The sequence below is a fragment of the Manacus vitellinus genome, unplaced genomic scaffold (assembly GCF_001715985.3).
Source record: "Manacus vitellinus isolate BGI_N305 unplaced genomic scaffold, ASM171598v3 scaffold_4_pilon, whole genome shotgun sequence".
Lineage (NCBI taxonomy): Eukaryota > Metazoa > Chordata > Aves > Passeriformes > Pipridae > Manacus > Manacus vitellinus.
Genome location: NW_021940604.1, coordinates 33,478,841 through 33,501,182, shown reverse-complemented (window position 1 = coordinate 33,501,182; position 22,342 = coordinate 33,478,841). Strand labels below are relative to the sequence as shown.

Genomic DNA, 22,342 nt, shown 5'->3' with positions numbered 1-22,342 from the left:
TGGCTGCCGGTCGGTTCCCGGCTGCCGCCGGACACTGCCCTGGAGCGGTCTCGTACCCCGGCAGCCGCCGAGGGACCGCGGCAGGGCCCCGGGTGAGAGGCCAGCTCAGCCATGTCGCTGGAAAACACTTGGTACTTCTGGTTTGAAGGCGGTGGTGGTAACGCTTCCTGCGCTGCCGGCCCGGGCTGTTCGCCCTGTGCAGAGATGGAGACTTTCAGCCTGGAATTCCTGCGTGCAGCTTATGCTGTATATGTTGTGTCTTCGTCCTTGGGAGGGGTTTGAGAAGACTTGTTGTCTGCAGACCTCACTTAGACAACAGACTTGTACTTAGACTGAAGTAGCATTAAGCGGTGTGGGTCTGTGTATGCTATAGGGTTTTTTTGCTTCTGTTTTTCATGTAGTTTTTTAAGTCCAGGGTTCTTTAAACGTTTTTCTGCTGTTAAAGTTTGGATCAAAGGGGTTCATGATCTGTGGTGGTGTTGAAAAGGCACGTGTTAAACATCCTGAAGATCTTGCTCTGCTTTTCAGGGCAGGCCATGGCCTCTGGTAAGCTACTAGACTTCAGTCCCAGCTTTCTCTGGGTGAGTTTTCCAGTGGCTTTAGGGCTTGGGGAAAGTCTTTATGAATGCTGTGAAAGTGAACTTTCCAACCTTGTCATACCTTATGATGATTTTCAAATTTCCCGTCTTTGTTGCTTGTAGGTTTACAGGCCATATCTCAAAATGATGCTGATAAAAAATTTTTACTGCCACAGGCAGACTTCAGTTTGCTTTGGGAAGAGTCTGAATGTTTGGTGATGTTCAATAATTTCTGTATAGGGGTTACTACCCAGAACACTTCCTTAAGCACCCTTACTACTGAGTAGGGCTCCCAAATATTAATGAATAATACGAGTTAGGTTATTTCCTTTTTGTCTGAGTACTCCTAAGGAGCTTAGAAGAGTGTATTTAATGGCTTTTTCTTCCTTTAGAGTTTAGTGATGTTTGTACATTTGTTATTTTTCAGGTACCTTTAAAACCAGGAAGGAGTCTTATGGATTGGATTCGATTAACTAAAAGTGGGAAGGACTTGACTGGTCTGAAAGGGAGGCTGATTGAAGTGACGGAAGATGAGCTCGCTAAGCACAACAAAAGGGAGGACTGCTGGATATGTATAAGAGGTTGGTTGTTGTGATATTGCTTCTGCATTTGTTACCTAGCTTCCCTTTTCTGTACTTAAAGAAGAAGCAACAAAACCAAAACCACAACAACAAAAGCCATACTCAAAACCAAACTATGTACCTTCAGTGTTTAGACCAGGTGTAATCTTGACATAATTGGACACAACTCTCTTTGACTTGGAGATTTTGTATCACAAAGATATTCTTTGCTTTCAAAACTTTCATAAGAAGTGTTTCAAGTGGGCATATTTTGTACCTCTTTTATATCTGCAAATGAAAGTGATAAAACACAAGATTGTAGGCAATGCATCAAATAAAAAGGGCTTAGCAAGAATAAGGCATTGAAAATGCTGGCATGTAGTTACACTCCTCAGTCTTGGACAGTTTATTATCTTTTGCAGTTGATTGGTTTTAGTGATTGCTTTAAAGCATCCAAATATATATAAATATTAAAAATGTTTCCTAAACCAGTAGAGTGGTCTTTGGAAAATAATTGTGCAAGGCCCACACACTGCTTCATAAAACTTAGCAATGCAAATGACAGTTGCCATGTAAGGCAGTTGTAATCTGCCTAGTGTAACAAACATCTGTGTAACTATGCTATTCTATTTATGGTATTATTTTAGTTAAATATTAGCTCAAAAGTAGAAAGTGTTATAAGTTAAAAGTGGATAAAAGATGGCCTGGAGCAACAGCTGTGGCTAGAAGAGGATTTTCAAGGCTGCAAATGGAGTTCCTAATTGTCCTACAGAAAGGAGTAAAATCTTTGCTGTCCAGTTTAATCATCTAGAGGCTAAAATACATTAATACTGCCTTAAATTTGTTAGGAAATAACAGCACAGGTAAGGGGATCAGCATAGCTAATGTGACATTTCTATAGGAAGCGTGGTTCTTTTAGTGGTAACTTTGATCTGGTAAGGAACAGCATTGATATTTGATATAATGTCATGTCTTAACTTCAGCAAAAGGCAGTTAAGAATTTTTCTTGGAGGGTGACTCTTTTTGTTGGGTGTTAAAGGGGATGAGTGTGAAAGTAAGGGTAAAATGTCATTCAGTACTGTCCTTTGGACAAAATAATAGGATTGTTAATGGTCTGTGCTGCTCTTGCATGTGCTAGCAAAACTATAGTGGGAGGAGAGCTAAAGGAAGCTTGTTTAGTAAGGAGGTCTGTTAATTTTTCTCTCTGAAAGAGGGACATGTACTACCGCAGACAGAATTACTGCTTAAAATGCTTTTGTTTTGTTTTTAGTCTCATATTCTTCCTTGAATGCATCTCTAAGGTTGGTTTTCACAAGAACTCTGTCAAGCTGCTTCTGTATCTTTCTTTAAATTTTTCCATCTCTGCTTTTCCTTTGTTCTCAGACGACTAATATAAAAACATCATAACTGAGAATCCTGGTAGATTATCTGTAGACCTCATATGTGGACAAGTAGTAAAATAACATAATTGTGTAAAAGCTAAATGAGGTCTCTGCAGTCATAGTTAGACTGTGTCTCTAAAGAGCAGAAATTCATGAGAAGAATGTGAAGTAAAACAAGAACAGAGTTAACTTTGATCAAAAATCTAATGTGATAATCATCAAAGAAAGCTGTCATATGTGCCCCAAATTTATATATGAAGAGGGATGGCAGGGGAGTTAAAAAAAGCATGAAGAGTATAGAAATGAGATTTCTTTTGCTTCTGCAAGTTTGATGATCAATTTGACTAATATTCGGGAGGTCTTACCTCTGTTGATACTTATGTTTTATTGTGTGCAGTAATCGGTGCTGCACACAAGATGGCACAGTGAATACAGCCATCAGAAGAGCAGGTCAACAAAATATACAAAGATCCTTCCTTTTTTGGTTGGGATGGTTGTTCTTTTCAACTAGGATTGTCCCACGTATGTCTCCCCCGGCTCAGTGCTGAGTGCCTCTCTCTCCTTCTGATGTAATTAATGTGCACTTCTTAATATCTTAAAAGCTCCCTCTGAAAGTACTGGCATAGTTCTACTTTTGGTAGCTTCCTGTTTTGATAATGTTAAATATGTTAAACTATACTGCTAGGTAGGCCTGTAATAATCATGTTAACATGTAGTGAAATCTGTTTATAGCTGAATTTTTCAGGCTCTAATTATCCTGGTTGCATAGCAACAGTAATTAGAGTTCATCATTTCAGACCTGTGAAGAAACATTGTTTTATCTCTCTGGAAGTGCAGAAAGAATGCTGACCCCTTTTACTGGGACAGATTTTGTACCAGAGGTGCAAACCTTTAATGAACATAAGCTATGTTAATTTCTTATATTGCTGAATCTGAAGAATGGAAGTTTTCTTGCTGATGGTGACAGTTTTTCCTTATGGAAGACAGTTTATTCCTTTAGGCATTTTATTCCATAGATGATGGGTGGTAGGGAAACAACTATGACAAGAATTCAGGCATAACTTAATTGGAAGGGAGAGTGAAAATAATTCCATACACTAGCTGGCTCAATTTTATGTCTTTGTTAAAACCAGCCTCAGGTTCTTTTACCCCCGAGCTAGGATACATCATGTTCAACTTCTAGGTTGAAGTCTTGACCCAACAGATATCTTGAGACATTCACTGGGAAAAGTGATACAGCATTGTAGGATTGGCATCTCTGTATAATAAGATACCTCTTGTGCCCTACACAATTGTGTAGCTTATGTTTCTGTTTTTGCAAAGTCACACTATTTGTTCAAAAAATGCCTAGTGTTTGCCTTTACTCTTTAATGTGTGCTAACCTTTTCACTGGTTTTGGAGATAAGAGGCATCACAGAAATGTTGCTCATGTTTTTATATTCCACTTTTTTCAGGATTTGTATATAATGTCACACCATACATGGAATATCATCCTGGTGGTGAGGATGAACTAATGAAAGCAGCAGGAACTGATGGTACAGATCTCTTTGATCAGGTGAGAACAACTGGCAGCAAATGACACTTACTGTATTGTGAAGAATGCATGTTTTCTGATTATTTTTAGGGCATTCCAGTGGAAATGGTGATTTTTAACTTTTTCAGTCCTAAGGAAAGGCAGTGGGTTACTGCTCAGAATGACACGTGCTGAAAGAGTTTAAGCTTTGTACCAAAAGACACTAATGAAAATACCACTTTATGTTGTTGGAATGATGCTTCAATTAGACCATTTTTTTTAGCAGAAGTAGCAATAAAGCTAGCAAGAACTTGAGATACCACCTTCTTAATAAATTGCTACAATGACTAATTGCTGTAATTTGAGAGACCTTTTTTCTTCAGAGCTTTCACTTTTCGAAAAAGGCTTGTAGAATTGTCTATTCACTTGGCAAGTACATTATCAGAAGAAATGCTGGATCTGCTATTAAGTGATTGTGAACAAATCACAAGATGACAGTTGGTCTCTTCTTTGTTTACTGTTTCTTTAAATATTTTGAAAACACTCAGAAAATAAAGGGGCTGCAGCATGGGTGTGCTTTCTGCAAGGAATCGCTTGCAAACTTGGTGTTGTTCTAAAAGCTGATTTATTGAGTTGGTATTTTTTAGAAACAGACATTCTCTGAGTCTCCTTGACTCACTAGGTTTATCTAATAAACTGAGAAAGAGCAGAAAGAAAGCCTCATCTGTTCCTGAAAGGAAATCTGTTACCTCCTTACATGTTGTGTGTCAGAGTATGTCATGCCTTTATTTGCAAAATGTTTTTAACAATGTAAAGATGTGATAATGTTTTAGCTTTGAGTTTATCCTTGGTTAGTCCTTTTACGAATGAAGTGTTAGATTTGGGCATAATTTTTTGATTTCCATATATATGGAGTTTTTCTCCTAAAAGTTCATCCAGTATCAAGTTGTGACCTGGAATTATGTGGCTGGGTCATTGTATGATGTACTCGGAAACAGGAGTCTTGACATCAGGAATATTTGGGAAAGTTCCTCTAGTTGTTACTAACTGCATATACATGCTTGCTGCATTTTTTTAATTTTTTTTTTTAGTTTGTTTTGTCGTGGGAATGGAAAGCAGTGTTCAGACCCTTAAAATATGCTTTTCGCTTTTATTGTTTCTGGCTGATGTCTTTCCTGTTCCTAGAGGCATTTCTGGTTTCCTCTCTGCTTTAGCATTCTGTGTCTGTTGGATATCGATCTTTTAGAGAGTTTGGTAGGTTGTTAGTGTTTCTCAAATTTTTGTGAAAATTAATTATCATTCATAATCCTTTATTTCTTTCTGTTATTTGTGTATGAGGAAACTGTAACTTGTGAATGGGATTCTTTATCTCACCTCCTTAGGTTGTTCAGTTTGAAGTTAATTTAAGTCTAGATACCATTCAAATTTGTCATGCAACACTTTGTTTCCTTTTTTCTTCTTGTGATGTTATCCTGGATGCCCTATCAGAATTGGCTTTTCTGCCATCCATTTCCTCTGCAAGTTCTCCAGTTCTGGTCTGTAAAGCTACTGCTTTTTCTTCACTTTATTTGACTTTCTAAAATAGGTAATATCTAAATGATTCAGTGATAGTAAGACAGAAACAAACAGAAATACACCAACTTAGTAAGAAGAGTTTTTGTGTCTAAACTACTATTCTTTATGTTTGTTTCCGTCATCCCTTTTCCCTTCACTTGTCTAAACAAGACTAATAACCCTTGTGGTAAAGACAAGGTTTTTATTCTGTAATTGCATAGCATACATCATAAAAATGCTCTTCTGAAGTATATTCTGTAGCTCAAGGTAATGATGTTCTGATACTGCAAAGCATAAATAAATAAATTGTGACATTTTCATGGTCCTACTTTTTTACACTTGCTATCTGTAATAGAAGTAAAAATAAGTACTGAATGATGCAATAATGAGTTTTAATTTGTTTAAAAATAATCTGCTAAATTAATTATATTAGTCACTGTACAAAAATGAACTTTTCTATTTCAGTGCATAGAACAACATGGTCAGATTTACCAATTTTGTGAAAAAATATTTTGTTAACATAGGTGCATCGTTGGGTCAATTACGAATCGATGCTGAAGGAATGTCTTGTTGGGAGAATGGCTGTCAAGCCTATTGCTGCTCCAAAAGGTGAGACTTTTTAAGAATGAAATATTTTCTGTGATGCTTTATTCCAAATTTATCTGGAAATTATGAGAAATTCTAAATCATCATATTTATAAGGAGAGTCTCTATTCTTGCATAGAGTGAAAGCTGTTGCATATATTTGGGTTTTTTTGCAGCAGACAACTGAGGGTGAAATGTTTTTATGAATGAAGACTTTTTAAAGTAATGTACTTCTAAGTTTCTTCTTTTAGTCATTAGAAAACAGATGTGTGTCTTATGTGTGTGTGTGTGTATAGAAAGAAACTTTTTCCTCTCCCTCAAGATCTCTCTTTCTTCTTCTGATCCCTGGGGACAAACTGTCATAGGCAGCTCTCATCTTGAAATAACAGTCAATATTTTCAATCTCATGATTTCAGCAGTAGACATATGTCTGGCAAGTTGCATATATATTGGCATATTTGAATACACTTTATGGGCAGTTATCCTTTCCAGAACACTTCATTGGGTCCTTTAGTTTGAATTTAATTAGGGAAACTTTTGCTGATACAACAAACTCTTCTGAGCCAGGACAGCAAGAAATGTAGTATATTGTCTTAAAATGCTGGTGATAGTTTCCAGAGACTTTAATTTGCAGTTTTTCTTTTGGTTTGTAGGCCACAGCCAAAAACTTCCTACTATCTGGGAAGCAGACACTGTTACTCAATACTGACCCTTAGCAAAGCTGCTGTGAAAACATAGAAGAATTAATGGTTGCAACTATTTTTCTCCAATTTTGTGGCATCCTTTAGTTCACAAATTCAGCCATCCTGTAGCTCTTCAGCTTCTGACAAAGTGCACTGCATACTTGCTTAGTGCTTAGGTCACATCCCCTTAGCAGTTAGGTTGAGTTTGATCTGTATATGAAGGGCAATAGTATTTTCCATCTCCGTGATGCTTAGTAGCTAATTCCAGTGTTAAACTTTTGAGTTAAATGCTACAAAGTATGGAGAAGCCTGGACAGCATAAATGCCTCATGGAGTTGAGGCATTACACATACATTACTGCTACTTTGTCAGCTGAGTTAGAAATTTAAAAGTAAACCTGATTTTTTCTGATTTCATTAATCTAACTTTTCTGCAACTGGAAGGAATTCTTGTGATAGCCAGTCAGTAAAACATAAACACGTCTTTTCCCCTGCCAGCTATGACAGTCCATTTTCTGCTGTTCCTTTTTTCTGCTTTGCTCTTTAATAGGACTTTTCTCTCCATTTTGCTGTAGTAAAATTTACAGGATAAAGGTTGCCAACTATATAAAACCAGTTCTATTGCCTGTGTGTCTTTTAGCCTTTTGAAAAAATGTAATTTCATTAATTAAGAAACTGATTACAGAAGCACAGAATCACTTAGGTTGGAAAAGACCTCCAAGGTCTAGTCCAATCTTTGACCGATCACCACCTTGTCAACTAGACCATGGCACTGAGTGCCACATCCAGTCGTTTCTTGAACACTTCCAGGGATGGTAACTGCACCACTTCCCTTGGCAATTCATTCAAATGCTTAACAGCCCTTTCCATGACAGAGTTCTTCCTGATGTCCAACCAGAACCTCCCCTGATGCAGCTTGAGGCCATTTCCTGTTACCCTGTCACGAGTTGCCTGGGAGAAGAGGCCAACTCCCACCTGGCTACAGCCTCCTTTCAGGTAGTTGTAGAGAGTGATAATGTCACCCTTTAGCCTCCTTTTCTCCAGGCTAAACAACCCCAGCTTCTTCAGCTGCTCCTCATATGACTTACTCTCTAAATCCATCACCAGTTTCATTACCTTTCCTGGACGCTCTCCTGGACTTTCTGAAATTCTTCACAGTAAAATTCTCAAAGTTTATTTTATTCCTCTTCCTCTGTTGAATTATCAAAAAATGTGATTGGCTAACTTCACTATTAGCCAGCAATAATTCTAGTCTCACATCCTTCCAGAAGACCATATTCTGCAAAGTTTGCATTTGAATAAGTTACTAAGTTAAGGTGCATGTTTTTGAATATAGGATTAAATTAAGTATAGAGGGAACACAAAACTTCAAATTAAGGATTGCATTACTTTCTTTTTGTGACAGAGGGTGAGTGTTTGCTAATAGGGCAAACATTGGTATTTGATGCTTGGTGCAGTCCCAATACAGAGCTAGGAAGGTAGATGTAGTTTTGTTGGAGTGTTGCTGGAAGATTTGTCGTTCAGCTTAGGTTTTGTTTCCTATGTTGTGGTGGGTTTTTCTGGAAGATGTTGTGATGATTTGCTCACTGAACTGCTTGAGAAAACTGAAGCTTGTCTTTACACAATTGAGGTTTTTTAAGAAGAGTTTTTTGAAAATACTGGTGATAGTGATTTTGCCGACTTGTATTTTGGGAATGCTGCTTTATGCTATGGTAGTGACTGACAGGAAATTCTGAAGTGTTGCTTCTATAGTGTTACAGTGGATCTGTGCACTGAAACATGTAGCGTTTGTACATGCTGAGAAGGCCAGCACAGTACCCAGGTATGTAAGAGATGATTTCAGAATCTCTCTCAGCAAACCTGTGCAGAATTAAACTGCTTGCCTTCTCTTCAGGGCACTCAGCTGTAAACATTAGCGCAGTTTCTTGTCTGGTATTTTTTAATATTGCTAATGTTTTGCATAGACACGTCAGTATACATCCCTGTATTGCTTCAGTGATTACTTAGCTTGGGAATCAGAATACATGTTGTGTTATTGTTAATTCAGTGAAATTAGACTGAGAGCTGTGGTGTCATCCAAGGAAGAGAGGTAGGGCTCTGCCTTCAATATGCCTCACGCAGTCCTTAAAATTGTAATGCCAGTTTCAGTGCACTGTTATAATGTAGTGAAATGAGAGTAGACTTCTGAATGCAAAAAATTACCTTTCATTAGAAACAAGTTTTTGTGAATGACTTGCTATCCTGGCAGAAAGCTTAAAGTAGTGTATAGCAGAATTTGCAGACAAATATTGCCTCAACCAAGAATTTGTGGAGAGTTTTCTTTTTACTTTATAATGGCACAACATGAAAGCCGCTAATGAAGGCAATTCTTGATCGTCTCTCAAATAATTTTGCAATGCTCTATGCTTGATGCTTTGTTCTAGGAACCTTCCTTAACTTCTGTCTAGCATTTTTCCTCTAACACTGGCTGGTGTGACGCAGAGCACTGGGAAGGATTTGGAAGAACATACGAGAAACATTCCCACTTTGGTTTTTGTAAAAGGGAGCAGGAAGAACAGATTTGTTTCTCTCCCTTCCCCAAACCTGGCTGTCATAGGAAAGAATATGAAATGGACCTTCATATTGGGACATTATGAGATGTGCAATGTAGAGAAGGTCAGAAAGGGGCCTAGGGGTATCTAGAGGGCTAGTTTCCCCACAGATTTGCTGTGAACCAAAGGATATGGGGCTGCGGTGCCTTTCTGATAGAGTTGAGCACCTTGTATATAAATTGACACTGTGAATCATCCATTTGGTACTTTTTTTTTCTGCTAGTGTTTTTTTGAATTTTTTTTTAATAGTTGCTGCAAACTGTAGATTTAATGAAGAATTCAGATACTACCTTGACAAATAAAATCATTTGGCAGAAAAAGCTTATAGAAAGATATTCATTTTCCTGTGTTTCTGCCAAGGATTGGGTTTACATTTCCAAGGGTTGGGATGGTCAGATTCACATTCTACTATGTGATGTCATGAGGCAAGTGTCATTGGAATTCTTAACAGATTCAGTAAACTTGTAGCTGTGAAGTTTATAGTTGTACAACATAATCTGTGATGTTTGTTTTGAACAAACAAAAATCTTTGATGTTTGTCTTTCAGTGCTGTGCAGCTTCTGGCATTTGTAACATACTGGTTTTTCAGTTAGACATAATCTTTTGGAATGGTAATCAGTGCTGCATTTATTTGTCACTTCCTGATATCTGAAGTGTCCTGGTCAATCTGTTAATGTTTTGGAAGGTTTATTTGGAGATTCTTAGTTTGGCTAATTTCTTCGGCATGATGTGTGCAAGTACTGTGCTGTAACTTCTTAACTGTCATGCTTGTTGCTTTTTCTTAATGCTTTTAGAGATTTCTTCTACTCTGTCTGAAGGGAAGAAGCAGCTCAATGGTAAGTATTCACCTGGAGCAAAATAGGGAATGAATCTTAAACTTATTTGAATATTATTGAATGAGCAGTGTTTATCCAGACTTCTCTCTGTATTTGAATCAAATGCTGAGGCTCCAGTGAACCGTGGAAATTTCAAAAGGCAAAATCCTAATCAGGTATTGTGAGTTCCATGTCTGGAAGTATTGTAAGACTGCGGTAGAGTAGATAAGGGAGGTAAGAGATGAACAAGTAAGTTCAGCTTGTCTGCAAAGTGCTTGGAAGATTTTCTGCAAAGGTCTTTTCTATCCTGTTTCCTGTCAGGTCTCCCATTTTTTTGGTTGCATCAATTTCTTTTTATTCTTTCAAGGTGCAAAATTGTGCATTTTCTTTTGAGCTTCATGGAGCTTTTGTCAGTCCATTGCTTCAGTCTGTTTGTGTCCCTTTGAATGGTAGCCATAACCTTGCATGGTTTGGCTGCTTTCCACGAGTTGTTATTGCTCACGTACTTCCTGAATGTAGGACAGCGTTCCCTGTAGGTGGCTAATGACAGTATGAAACAGTATCAGCATTCCCTGTTCCCTAGGGAATGCCAACAGTAACCAGCCCCTAGTGGGACTTTGCATGCTGATCACACCTTTTGTGACTGTCAGTTCTACTAATTTTCTATCGAGGTTGTAATCCTCCTGTCAAACCCAGCTGTTTCCAGTGTGGCTATGAGGATAATATGGGAACCTTTGTCATTACACTTGCTGTCCCATGGGACTGTGCAAAGCAATTCCTAGAACAAGCTGAAGTTTGCTCCCTTGAGATGCGGAATTGTATTTCTACTGTTCATCTGGTTGCCTTAAACTCTTTCATACCTGCCGTCAGCCTTTGGCTTCACCACCAGCTTTCCTTTCTGATCACCATGACCAGTACAGCACTTTGCTTAATTGATCACCTGAATCATTGTCTTTTTATTAAATTGTTAATTCTTGTTTTCATGTAGCATCTTACAGTATTTCAGAATAATTCATAAATAACTTTGTTTGCCAGAATGTTCTATTTTATTGTGGCTGCTTATATATTTCTGTTGACCTGCAAAAGCAAACTGGAGTGTGTATGACCATGAATTCCTGTTATCTGTGGGGGCCAACCTAAGCATATGATGTATGTCCTCAAGAAAGGCTTAGCCTTTGAGAAGGCTTTTATCATTAGGTGATTGGTTTTCTTTTGCAATGATCTGACTGCTCTGCCATTTAGCTTCCTTGGCAGCTGCAGATGGTGTGTACTCAGGACTAATTAAGGATCAAAGAATAAGTAATTTGACTGAGTTTTAATTGCTTTGGGTTAATTCTCCCATCTGGATGATCAAATATTTTCAACAGATTGGACCGGAGTGGCTCTCTGTTTTTATCTACTTCCCACATGGTGAAGCCACTCAATCACCGTGTTTAAGGTTGTAGTCATACTACAAAACTTACTGGCAATTAGAAGATAGTAATCTGGGTAACTGAGAATTCAGGTGCTAATTATTTTATGCATAGCCATTTCAAGTTTGCAAGGTTTGCCTTTGAATGGGCTTGGAACCAGCACTTACCAGCTGTTCGGTCTGCAGCTTCCTCCATCATTATTCTATTTAACTTCTTTGTGTTAAAACTGATGAAGGGTTGCAGTTGCTTTTATCTGTCTCTGTGCTCAAGTGTTTGCCAAATATTTTCAGTTTCTATCATGCCAGAGATTAGTACAGTTGACTTTTGAAAGACTGACCAACTGTTGCCTCCTAGCAAAGGCCTTTTCAGACTGTTTTGTGAAGTTTAATACTTAGAGTAGCTGAATTCTGTGAAAATTCCTAGGAAAGTGCTAAGTTGAAAGATTAAGGTTGATATCTTTGCTTAACTGACTGACATGAAGTTTTACTTGTGAATTAGGTTAGATCAGACATCCCAAATTGAATTTACTCATCTGAATTGTACAAACAAATAGTTCTGTTAAAGGGAATTCGTTCAGATAACCTTGTGCTTCACTATCACAAAGTGTAAAAGCACAGGGTAGTTACAGGTGAAACTGAGATCAAGCAACATGTACCAGAAGGGCTGCAGACACAGGTACTGTGTTGTATGGAACTCTTAATTTCTGAAGTAGAATTTCATTTTCCAGGACCCTGCTCTCCAAGAGAAAATACTGAATAAAAACTAAATTTAAAAAGTATTTTTTAGTAAAGTAAAATAAAGTATGGTTATTTTTGGCTGCCTGTGGAAATAAAGCCATTGAATATTGTTCAGGGATATTTAGAACATGCAATTAAAAAAAAATAAAACCAAACCCCAGATATACCTGATAAGTATTTCTATTAAGCAAGCATCCCAGCAGCCATTTTATTGACTGTCTGCTCTTTGTAGGTATGCTTCCTGAGAAGAAAGTACTAGCTTCTTCCGCTAAAGACTTAACTCCAAGGTAAGCCTTTGTCTTTCATTGGCTGTTGAGCATTCTATTTAAAAATTCTGTGCAATTCTTAGTACATGCAGGCAACTTCTTCGATGGTTAGCTCTCAGTGTTTCAGCTAAATGAGTATATGTCATTACCATCCTCTCAGAAGTAGGAAAGTTGAGGTTTATGTTTAAACAACTTGCCAAAGGTCATATAGGCAAATGATTATTCTTGGCCTGCTCAGTTGATGTCTAACACTTGCACCTCCTTGCATTGTATAAAAGTGTATGACTTACATTTGCAGACTCCTTAGGTTTGCTTCTTGAGGAAACTTCTAGAAAATGATTGCAGCTGGGCTGATTATTTTTTTTGACTTTAGTTAATTTGTCCATAGATGTACAAATAGCCATGCCTTGAAAATGTGCTTCATTTCAAGCTGGAATATAGTAAAATGTGATTCAAGTTTCTACAATATGCAAAGCGAAGCAGGCCCTAAAATCTCATTGTGATATGCCTACTGTTGTCACTGAGGTGTCATTTTACTCCGTGATGCCTTGAGTCAACAAGGTTCAGTTTCTCACTTGACACAAAAATCTCCTGTGAGTGTGTGATCTCTGGGCTAGTTACATGCAGTCAGAAAATGTTGTGGCTTGTAAGCAACTGGAATGTGGTTTATCTTCTGAAGTGCTCCCCAAACCTTGCTGCCTTTCTTCCCACGTGTGTCTGGCATATTCTGGATGTGACTGGAAGCTGTGCAACCTAGAATGTATTGGCTGTCAGGAATGTTTGCCGGAGGGATCATCCTCCCTCTCTGCCTGCTTTTCTGGTCCAGTAGTCTAAACAGTAGATAGAAGTTACTTCCTGGCAAGTGTAAAGCCATACAAATAATTAGCATCTGAAGGCTTTCCTTTTTTTACTTTACCTGGATTTATTACAAGATTTGGACAGCATGGGAACATAGGAATGAATGTAAAATCTAGATTCAGGGATATGAAGGGAGCTGGTTTTGTGGTATGTGCATCAGATCTTTAACTCTTGGAAGCCACTCTGCTTATTTAATGCTTTAGTCTGGAGTCAAGATTTTAATCATCTCCTAAGAAAGGTTCATATACTGCAAAGAGGGTACATATGCTTTTTAAGTAAAACTAGTGACATATAATTTTAACTTCAATTTGCTAACTATCAGGATGCATAATTAGACTGTTACTTTAGTAATGTTTTCAAAATTACTGGCTTTGGACTTACCTCTTCGAAAATAGTAAGTCATGTATTTGACTTGTAAATTCATGAAAGACACTCTTCTTGAAGACTTGAATTTAAATATGTTTTGATATGCCCAAAGAAATTATATATATTTTTTTTGTTATTGAATTTTTTGTTTTACAGTTATGATTGGTTCCAAACAGATAGTTTGATCACCGTTGTCATATATACTAAGCAGAAGGTAAGTGAAAAGGAGGATTACAAAATCCAGTTGTGATCTAGCTTGAATTCTGGAAGAACTTCGTAAAAATTGTTGTGGTTTTTTTTTTCCCCCTTGACTGTGAAAGGATATGAATGAAGAGTTGGTGATAGTTGACTGTCAAGATAAACGATTAAGGGGAGAGATCATCATGGATGACTACTCATATCTTGTAGAAGTTGGTAGGTATTGTAATTTTGCAATTGAAAATACTGAAGTTTCATTCTACTTTATTCAAACCCTTTCATTAGACCATACGCATTTTACGTGTACTACTTAATATTTTAGTCCTTTTTCATTTAAGATGATTAAAGTACCTTGATGTGAATTAATTACATTGTGTATCAACTCACATCTTCATTTGTTAAGTATGTACTAAATGTTTTACATGTGGACTAAAGTGAAGTAAGAAATCAATTTTAAAGTTGTGTAAAATTTTTCTTCAAGTGTGTTTTTTATGGTTATTAAAATGGTCTTATTCAGAAGGACAAGTGCAATAATTTACATAAATGAAGATTAGTAGCTTTAAATGAGCCGTTGTTAAAAGTAATGGGGAAAATGGTGCCTTTATGTATGAGGCCTGTAGAAGTCATGAGTAAAATTTCAAGGCCAAATAAAGATGCATAGGTTTCTAGGCTCATTAGTTCACTCAATATTCCTAGACTTACAGTGTAGGTGTATACATAAGTGTGTGTCTATATATGTATATATGATGACTGGAATATAATTTTATTATTGCTTGACACAGAATTTGTTTGTCTTTATTTCAGATTTGGATCATGCAGTTTCAGAAGAAGTGGCTGGTAATTTCTGTCTCTTGCAGCGCTTCTGTATCTCTTCTAGGATAGTCCAGTCAGGAGTTGAACTTCAGTGATCCTTGTGGGTCCCTTCCAAGTCACGATATTCTATGATTCTAATATCAGAATGTGGAACTTTAGTTTATTTTTCTGACTCTTCGGATACTTTACAGTTTTACTTACCACCAGGTCCTGACACAGTCAATCAAACCATGCCATAACACTGAATAATTTTTTTTTTAAATGATGGCATTTGGCCCTGTGAAAGTAGTAAGCTGATAGTGCTCTGATCCCTCTGAATATGATTAAATGTTAAAATAGTTAGAAGTTAGTTCTGTTGTGTATTTGTAAAATGTTCTTTGCTGAGACTGGGATTTTCTTGTATTTAATTATTCATTCAAATGACCTTGAAAAGAAAGTATTAAGTAGTGGTAGTTACCAGTTTCCAGTACATGAGGACTCTGTGTTCATGAGCATTTTTCTTGACCAGATGGGCTGTGAAGCTGTCCTAGTTCCACAATCTATTTAGCGAATAAAGTATATTAATTATGCATATTAAATTAGTGATTGTTGTTTTAATTGCACTCTAAAACATTATAGAGTGATAGGTAGAAGTATCTTTAATTTGATATTCTAATTTAGTGGATTAACTACATGTGTCTTGAGAAATTAGTTGTAACCGAGGAATGAATTTTTTTTTTACGAAGTGTAACTAAAAGTAACAATGTGAAACCTTTTCTCTTCTAGTAAATATTGCTGAAAAAATAGGAAAAGTAGAAATTATCTTAAAGAAAAAGGATAACATTCATTGGAAAATGCTGGGACAGCCCTTGGGGTGTCATAATACATTTATCAAACGCACAGACAGAGGTAAGCAATTTCATGGCCAAGTTACCAGTTGTTTTCTGACTTCTTGGAGCTTGTTTGTCATTTGGTTTTTTTCAGGATTTTCTATTGCTGTAGTTGTACCTTCAATTCATTCATGATTGATGTCTAATCTTGTTGAAAGCTACTCAGGAGTTCTCCTTGAAAGGATTCAACTTAGAGGTGGTTTTTTGCCTTGCTTTGGTTCGGTGGTTCATTTTGTCCCACATAGGAGTTGAAGGTCTTTCAGGCTTGTGGAAAGACTGGAAGAACCTAATAATGTAAGGTGAAGACTGCTTGAGTGTTGTTCCACCTCATGGCTACCTGTGTGCTTAATGTCCTCTCTGTCCGTGTGAAAAGACCCCGAGGGACAGTGCACAGATTTGTATCAATCATTATGGAAGTAACTGTAGTGAAGGATTTCCTTCACTTCCAGTTTTTCTATAGATATAGTAACATCTTTCAACGTAATGTTGTTCCATCACACTACATCTTTGTAAGTTGATCTATTGACTTCAAGGCACCTGTAGGTATTAAAGCCAGCTCTGAATAAGCTGATGTGTCTGCAAGAAGCAGTAGATGTTATATATGAGTGTAGTTTGTGGTAACAGAATAGTATGAACTTGACGCAGCATCAAAATATATTACAGTGATCAGTGTGGTTTTGGTTCTTCTCACCTAAATTAAAAATTTCTGCACAATTACATTGTCTAGTATAAGCATGCTCCTGATATTATTGCAAATTGCCCAGCTTCTCAAAAGCCTTCTTGGCCCTCTGTCTAATAATGCTCAGAAATGGACTGTTTGATATTAGTCTGCTCGATTTATGTGTGAAAGCAAAGCTGTACCTTTTTAAGAGCTAATTACGTGTTGATCACCATGTCGTACACCTCCTACTGCCTCTCAGTTATGCTATGTAGGCCTTCAACATCAAGAGATTACTGTGTTACAAAAAGGAAGACTGCATAAAAGCATATCTCTCTAGCAACCTTTAGCTTATGTAGAATATAATTTTCCATATGAGAGTTTCAGAAACTGTTAAGTCATCCCCTTTAGCATTAGATTTTTCAGTATAATCCTCTGTATTTAAGGGCTTACGGACTGACCTAATATATTGTCCACTGTCCATTGCTCATTTTCTCCTGCCTTATCGCTTTTCGAAAAAAAAAAGAGAAAATAATCTGAAAGAACAAGAGCCACAGAATAGGGTGGCTTTGCAAATGAGGAAGGTGTGGATGATTGGATGCAACTGACAAAAGTGCATATTGAGCATTTATAACCAGTGCTTTCTAGATTATTTATTTTGCACTTTTTTCCTAAGAAGTCAATCTCCAACATAGTATTTGTCCTGTAATGCAGAGGACTGTTATAAGGTATAAGATACAGTTATAAGGTATAAGATTTTTTATATAATTTATAATATACTTTATTATGTATCAGTGACTGAGTTCACATCAGCTTAAATTGAATCTTCAGAAAAGTTAAAGGGCTTGCTGAACCTAAGTTTCCTCACTTCCCTGATTAAAAAGGTGATGAATCTACCAAATAAAGTGATATCTATGGCTTTTTAATACCTACTCCAGAAACTTTTATTCTGCAGTTTTTTAATTTTAAAACCTCCAAATTTAAAATTGAGCATGCCAGAAGGTGTATAGGTGAAGAATGTTCTGGCCTTCATGTCTTTTCTTCATTCCAGTCCTGTGCTTTCAGCTCAGCCATAAAATCTACATGTTGTAGCTTCTGTTTATTCAGTTTAGTGTTAAGTAGACAGTCTCCTTTTCTGCTTAGAATTGTGCTCCCTTACACTAAATTGCAGAATTTTCATATTTGCTTCTGCTTCTGTGGAAGCAAAATAATGTTATGACTGAAGAAACTCATACCTTGTTCAGTGTGAGCACAGAATAAGTAATTAATAACTAAAAAAAATAATTTTACAAAAAACTTTTTATCTGGTATTTCTATATGGCACTATATATAGGGTAGCACAGATATGCTGCCTTAAATACTCAGATTCTTTTTCACTTGGATTTATGTATCTTCCTCTGCTTATTCTCAGCATTACCTTTTATTTTTGATGGATGTGGGTCTTGTTTGAAGGCAGTGTAACTGATAACTTCCACTTCTGAAAATCTGGGAATAGAATTGAAAGTGGTTATATTATCTTGTTATACATGTTTTTTGTTTATTTTGTTTGAGTTTTGTTTATTTGTAGGTTTTTTGGTAGCTTACATTTTCTAAGAAAAGTAATGATTTTACCTGCAATGTTTGCACGCTTCCACTTTGGTGGTAAGGTTGTTCTGAGGCTGTGAATAGTAAGTGCTTATGGGAGCACTGATATTTAATTCCTCAGGGTTTTCTTATCTTTGAGTTTTTCTCCAGTATTTCCATTGTATTGACCATTTCAAATATTTCCTTTTTATTCAAAGCACAGAAAGAAGGGCTGAAAAACAGGATTAAGACTTGAAAACTTTCCTTGATTTTATGTTGTTATAACTTGTTCACATGACAGCATTCATGAATGAGTTTGTAAAGGAGGGATGGGTGACCTCTGTGCATAAACCCCTACACTTCAAAATTATTTAATCTTTATTTTTGAAACAGTTAAGTCTAAATTCTACAAAAAAGCGATGAAGCTTTTCTTCAGGGACAATGACATAATGCAGGGATGGTACTGGAAGCTTATGATAACTTTATGTTATGAAGAAACAATTAGCATAAACCTCTCCTTTTTTCCCCTTAAGCTGGGAAAGTCCTACTCTCAGGTAAATTGCCTATGTAGTCTCAAATTTCCACTGAGTTTATACTAACATTTTGGCCAGTGTGTCTTAGTTAATTGGAAGGAAAGAACAAAATTGTTGAATTTCCTCAAAGATGAGAGGAATTTTTTAAGAAAAATTAATGCAATTTCAGTGAACTACACTGTATCTTAGGATGTATCAGGAGATTCAGGAAAATATTCAATACCACTTCTACTCCTTAAGAAGGAAGTGCTTGCTTCTCTGGAGGAATAATTATTTATACTCCCACAGTATTGCATAGAAAACACAATTCAATATAATTAGCTTGTCAGTGTAGGAAAGTTGGTGTCATTACTCTTTGCTAGCTATCATGAAACTGGTCATTAAAAGCATAAACAAAAACTAGTGGTCACCGTGCTGGCATCCTGTGAAATTTAAAAGCAGTATTTAAAAAAGTAAGATAAGACTTTCTCATTTAAAAACCAAACAAACAGAAAAAACAAAACCAAAAAGAACAACCAAGAAACAAAACCAAAAAGAACAACCAAGAAACAAAACCCCAAACCAAACCCCAAAAGACCAAATTAGCACACAGCACAGTAATAGAGTGCAGGTTTTCTCATAGGTATTGACATGATTTTCTTTTAGGTGCCTTTTCTCGGAAATAAGATATGAAAACCGACTTGTGAGGGGGCATGCATACAAAAGCAGTAGCCATATGAAAGTGAAAAATGATGTTAGTACGGGTGACTTTGGATGTGTGTGTGGGGAGGGGGTTTCCTCATGGAGAATAATTCTGAAAATGATTTTGAACTTTTAATCAAATCCTTGTTTTGGAACATGCTTTCTTAAAGAGGGTGCAACTATTGGCAGATGCGTAAGGTGTTCAGTAAAGAAGCAAGGTGCTGTTACCTCTGAGGGCTGAAATAGGATGTAATTTCTTTGTTTCATGGAGTGGTTTTAGTCCACATTAAGTGAAAGATCATAAACCTTTTTTTGTTGAAAGTACCAGAAGGAAACAGAATGCTGATGCAGCACTTAATGTATATCAGCAAGACTTGTGTTGTGACAGAGTGCTATTTGCTGCATAATTAGGTAAGGTTTAGCAGATGTTGATTCAGTGGAAACCTTATTTTGGGAGGGGAGAGAGACCATCTGGGAAGAGAATGGCTGGCCTTTTTGGATAATAGGAACTAGCTTGTGAAATCTAGTAATTAACTGAAGCATTTGAGAATACTGACAAATTGATGGTTAGCAGTAAGGGTTCATTGTTGTCTTTAACTCCAAGACTAGGCTGCTGCCAGGAGTGGTGGGCAGCCACCTTCCTTCAGCTGTGTGGTCTAATCTCCATTATGTTGGCACTAATAGTTCTTGAGGCTCTGTAATGAAATAACCTGAACAAAGTAAGGATTAATGTTCAGATGGCTGATGGACACTGTTGAGTGATACATGCTTGCTGGGAGTGGGGTGGAAATCCTCTACTTGAGAGGGAGGGGCAGCGGAGGGATTCGGCTTTTATAGTTTGAAACTCTATTCCAAGCGAACAGGCTAATATTGCTGCTTTAGCATTCCTAGCATTATGACTAACAAGTAAGAAATAAGAATTGTCTTTGAATTTTTAGCATTGAAGAAAAGCAAAAAACATAATTCAAGGAGAAATGCTTAAATTAAACTCCCTTTCATGACAAGGAAGAACACAGGCAAAAGGCTAATACTCTCCAAAAGGTATCATTATCTGTGCAGCAGTTTTGTTAGTAAAATTAAATTTGTATGCCTATGAATCAATGTGCTGCATTTCTTGATTCCAGCAGAGGAAGAGGTTCAGTTTGAAGGGTGATGTCTCTGCCCTGTGATAATATTGGATTTTTGTGGCAAAGCTTTGCTAGGAGGGAGCTGGGGGAGTGCTTCTCTGAGATCAGGCGCTGTGATGCTGGCACTTGATGTCTGCAGAAAGCTTGATCAAAGCTAACCTCATCAGTAGTTACTTTCTCCACTTTGAAAATTACGATTTGCTTCTGGATGCTTCATTGTGCTACAAAATTGAGAGAAGAATACCTTTTGTTTATGTATAGTACCAAATCATGTGTCTTTGCATCTGGCAGTTAACTTGGCTTCATGGCCTGATTAAAGCAAGTGTTCAGGGGTTGGTATTCTCTTGTTGAAAGGCTTTTCTGCATTGCCACTTGTTTTTGCTTGTGACTCCAGATTTTATTGAAACCACTGTGTTCTAGTTTTGGCAGGGATAGAGTTAGGGTTAAACCACAACACACTGATAATGAACTAATTTTAGTTAATACAGCAAAGGCTACAAACTAAACTAGAAGTTTACTTAGACCTAGGCAGGTCTCTGTTTTTAAAGGTGAGATTGAGTGAATCAGGACAAAAGTTCTGTATGGCAAAATAAAAAGAAAAACAGGGAGGCAAAGGTTATTTGTATGGAAAAGACTGGAATTAATCAGGTTGTAAAGGTCAAAAAATTTTCAGGAAACAGTTGATGAATCATTTTTTTAGCTTCTCTCTCTCCACTCCCAAATATCTGTAAGCGTATTAGATGATCAGTATTATGGGCTATTGTAGTGGGCTTCTGTGGCTGAGTTTTGGTAGCAGGGGTGGCTACAGGGGTGCCTTCTGTTAGAAGCTGCTAGAAGCTTCCCCTGTCTGGTGGAGCCAATGCCAGCCGGCTCCAGGATGGGCTTCCTGCTGCTGGCCAAGGCCAATCCAATCAAGAGTGATAGTAACGCCTCCGTGATAACATATTTAAGAAAAGAAAGTTATCGCACAGTAAAAAATTCCAGCCAGGGAAGAGCTGAGTGAGAACATGGGAACAACAGTGCAGACACCAATGCGGAAGGAGGGGGAGGAGGTGCTCCAGGTGCCAGACATGAGGCCCCTGCAGCCTGTGGTGCAGACCATGGTGGAGCAGCTGTGCCTCTGCAGCCCATGGAGGACCATCAGGGTGCAGAGACCCACCTGCAGCCCATGGAGAAGCCCATGCTGGAGCAGGTGGGTGCATGAAGGAGACTGTGACCCTGTGGGAGGCCCAAGATGGATCAGGGTCCTGCCAGGGACCTGCAGCCCGTGGAGAAAGGAGCCCACGCTGGCACGAGTTTTTCCCAGGTAGGACTTGTGGCCCCTGTGGGGGACCCACATCAGTACAGCTCATTCGTGAAGGACTGCACCCCATGGAGGAGTGACCCACAGGACAGCAGTTTGGGAAGAACTGCTGCCCAAGGGATGGACTCACGCTGGAGAGGTCCATCAAGGACTGACTCCCATGGGAGGGACCCCACAGGAGCAGGGGAAGGACACCTCTCCCTGGGCAGCAGAAACAACAGCTGACCGTAACCCCCATTCCCCGTCCCCCTGCACTGCTGGGGGGGAGGAGGGAGAACATGGAAGGAAGGAGGGGTGGGGCAAGGTGTTTTTAAGATTATTTTACTTCTCGCTCTTTTGCTCTGATCCTGTGTAGTAATAAATTTAATTAGTATCCCAGCTTTGAGTCTGTTTTGCCCTTGAAGGTGATCAGTAACTGACCTTTCCCAGCTCTTATCTCAACTCATGAATCCTTGGCTGGTTTTTTTCTCTCCTCTGTCCAGTTGCAGAGGGGAGTGAGAGAGCGGCTTTAGTGGGTACCTGGTGTCCAGCCAGGGTCAACCCACTACAGCTATATTACCAACTTCACACATTCTTTTAAGCAATTCTTAAGTCTGCAGAACTGACAGCAATCTTGGCGTATTTATTTGTATACTGTACTTTGCAATCTTACAGTGTATTATTTTTCTAATTTCAAAAAACCTTTTAATAATATTTAT

At 37.8% G+C, this 22,342-nt stretch overlaps 1 protein-coding gene across 4 annotated transcripts in view; it reads left to right on the top strand.

Annotated features, from left to right (window-relative positions):
- Nucleotides 1-6: 6 nt before the first annotated feature.
- Nucleotides 7-22,342, top strand: part of LOC103754497 (cytochrome b5 reductase 4) — a 35,053-nt gene continuing 12,717 nt past the window's right edge. The window contains exons 1-10 of one of the 4 annotated variants that reach the window (XM_029962839.1): nt 7-92; nt 1,006-1,159; nt 3,975-4,075; nt 6,112-6,196; nt 10,240-10,281; nt 12,642-12,696; nt 14,056-14,113; nt 14,220-14,313; nt 14,902-14,934; nt 15,676-15,798. In XM_029962839.1, the coding sequence (XP_029818699.1) occupies nt 1,033-1,159; nt 3,975-4,075; nt 6,112-6,196; nt 10,240-10,281; nt 12,642-12,696; nt 14,056-14,113; nt 14,220-14,313; nt 14,902-14,934; nt 15,676-15,798 (718 nt within the window). In that variant the 5' untranslated portion in view covers nt 7-92; nt 1,006-1,032. Of the gene's footprint in view, nt 93-113; nt 132-555; nt 582-1,005; nt 1,160-3,974; nt 4,076-6,111; nt 6,197-10,239; nt 10,282-12,641; nt 12,697-14,055; nt 14,114-14,219; nt 14,314-14,901; nt 14,935-15,675; nt 15,799-22,342 lie in introns of those variants that run through there. The other 3 variants (XM_029962841.1, XM_029962840.1, XM_029962842.1) reach the window with 3 other exon arrangements.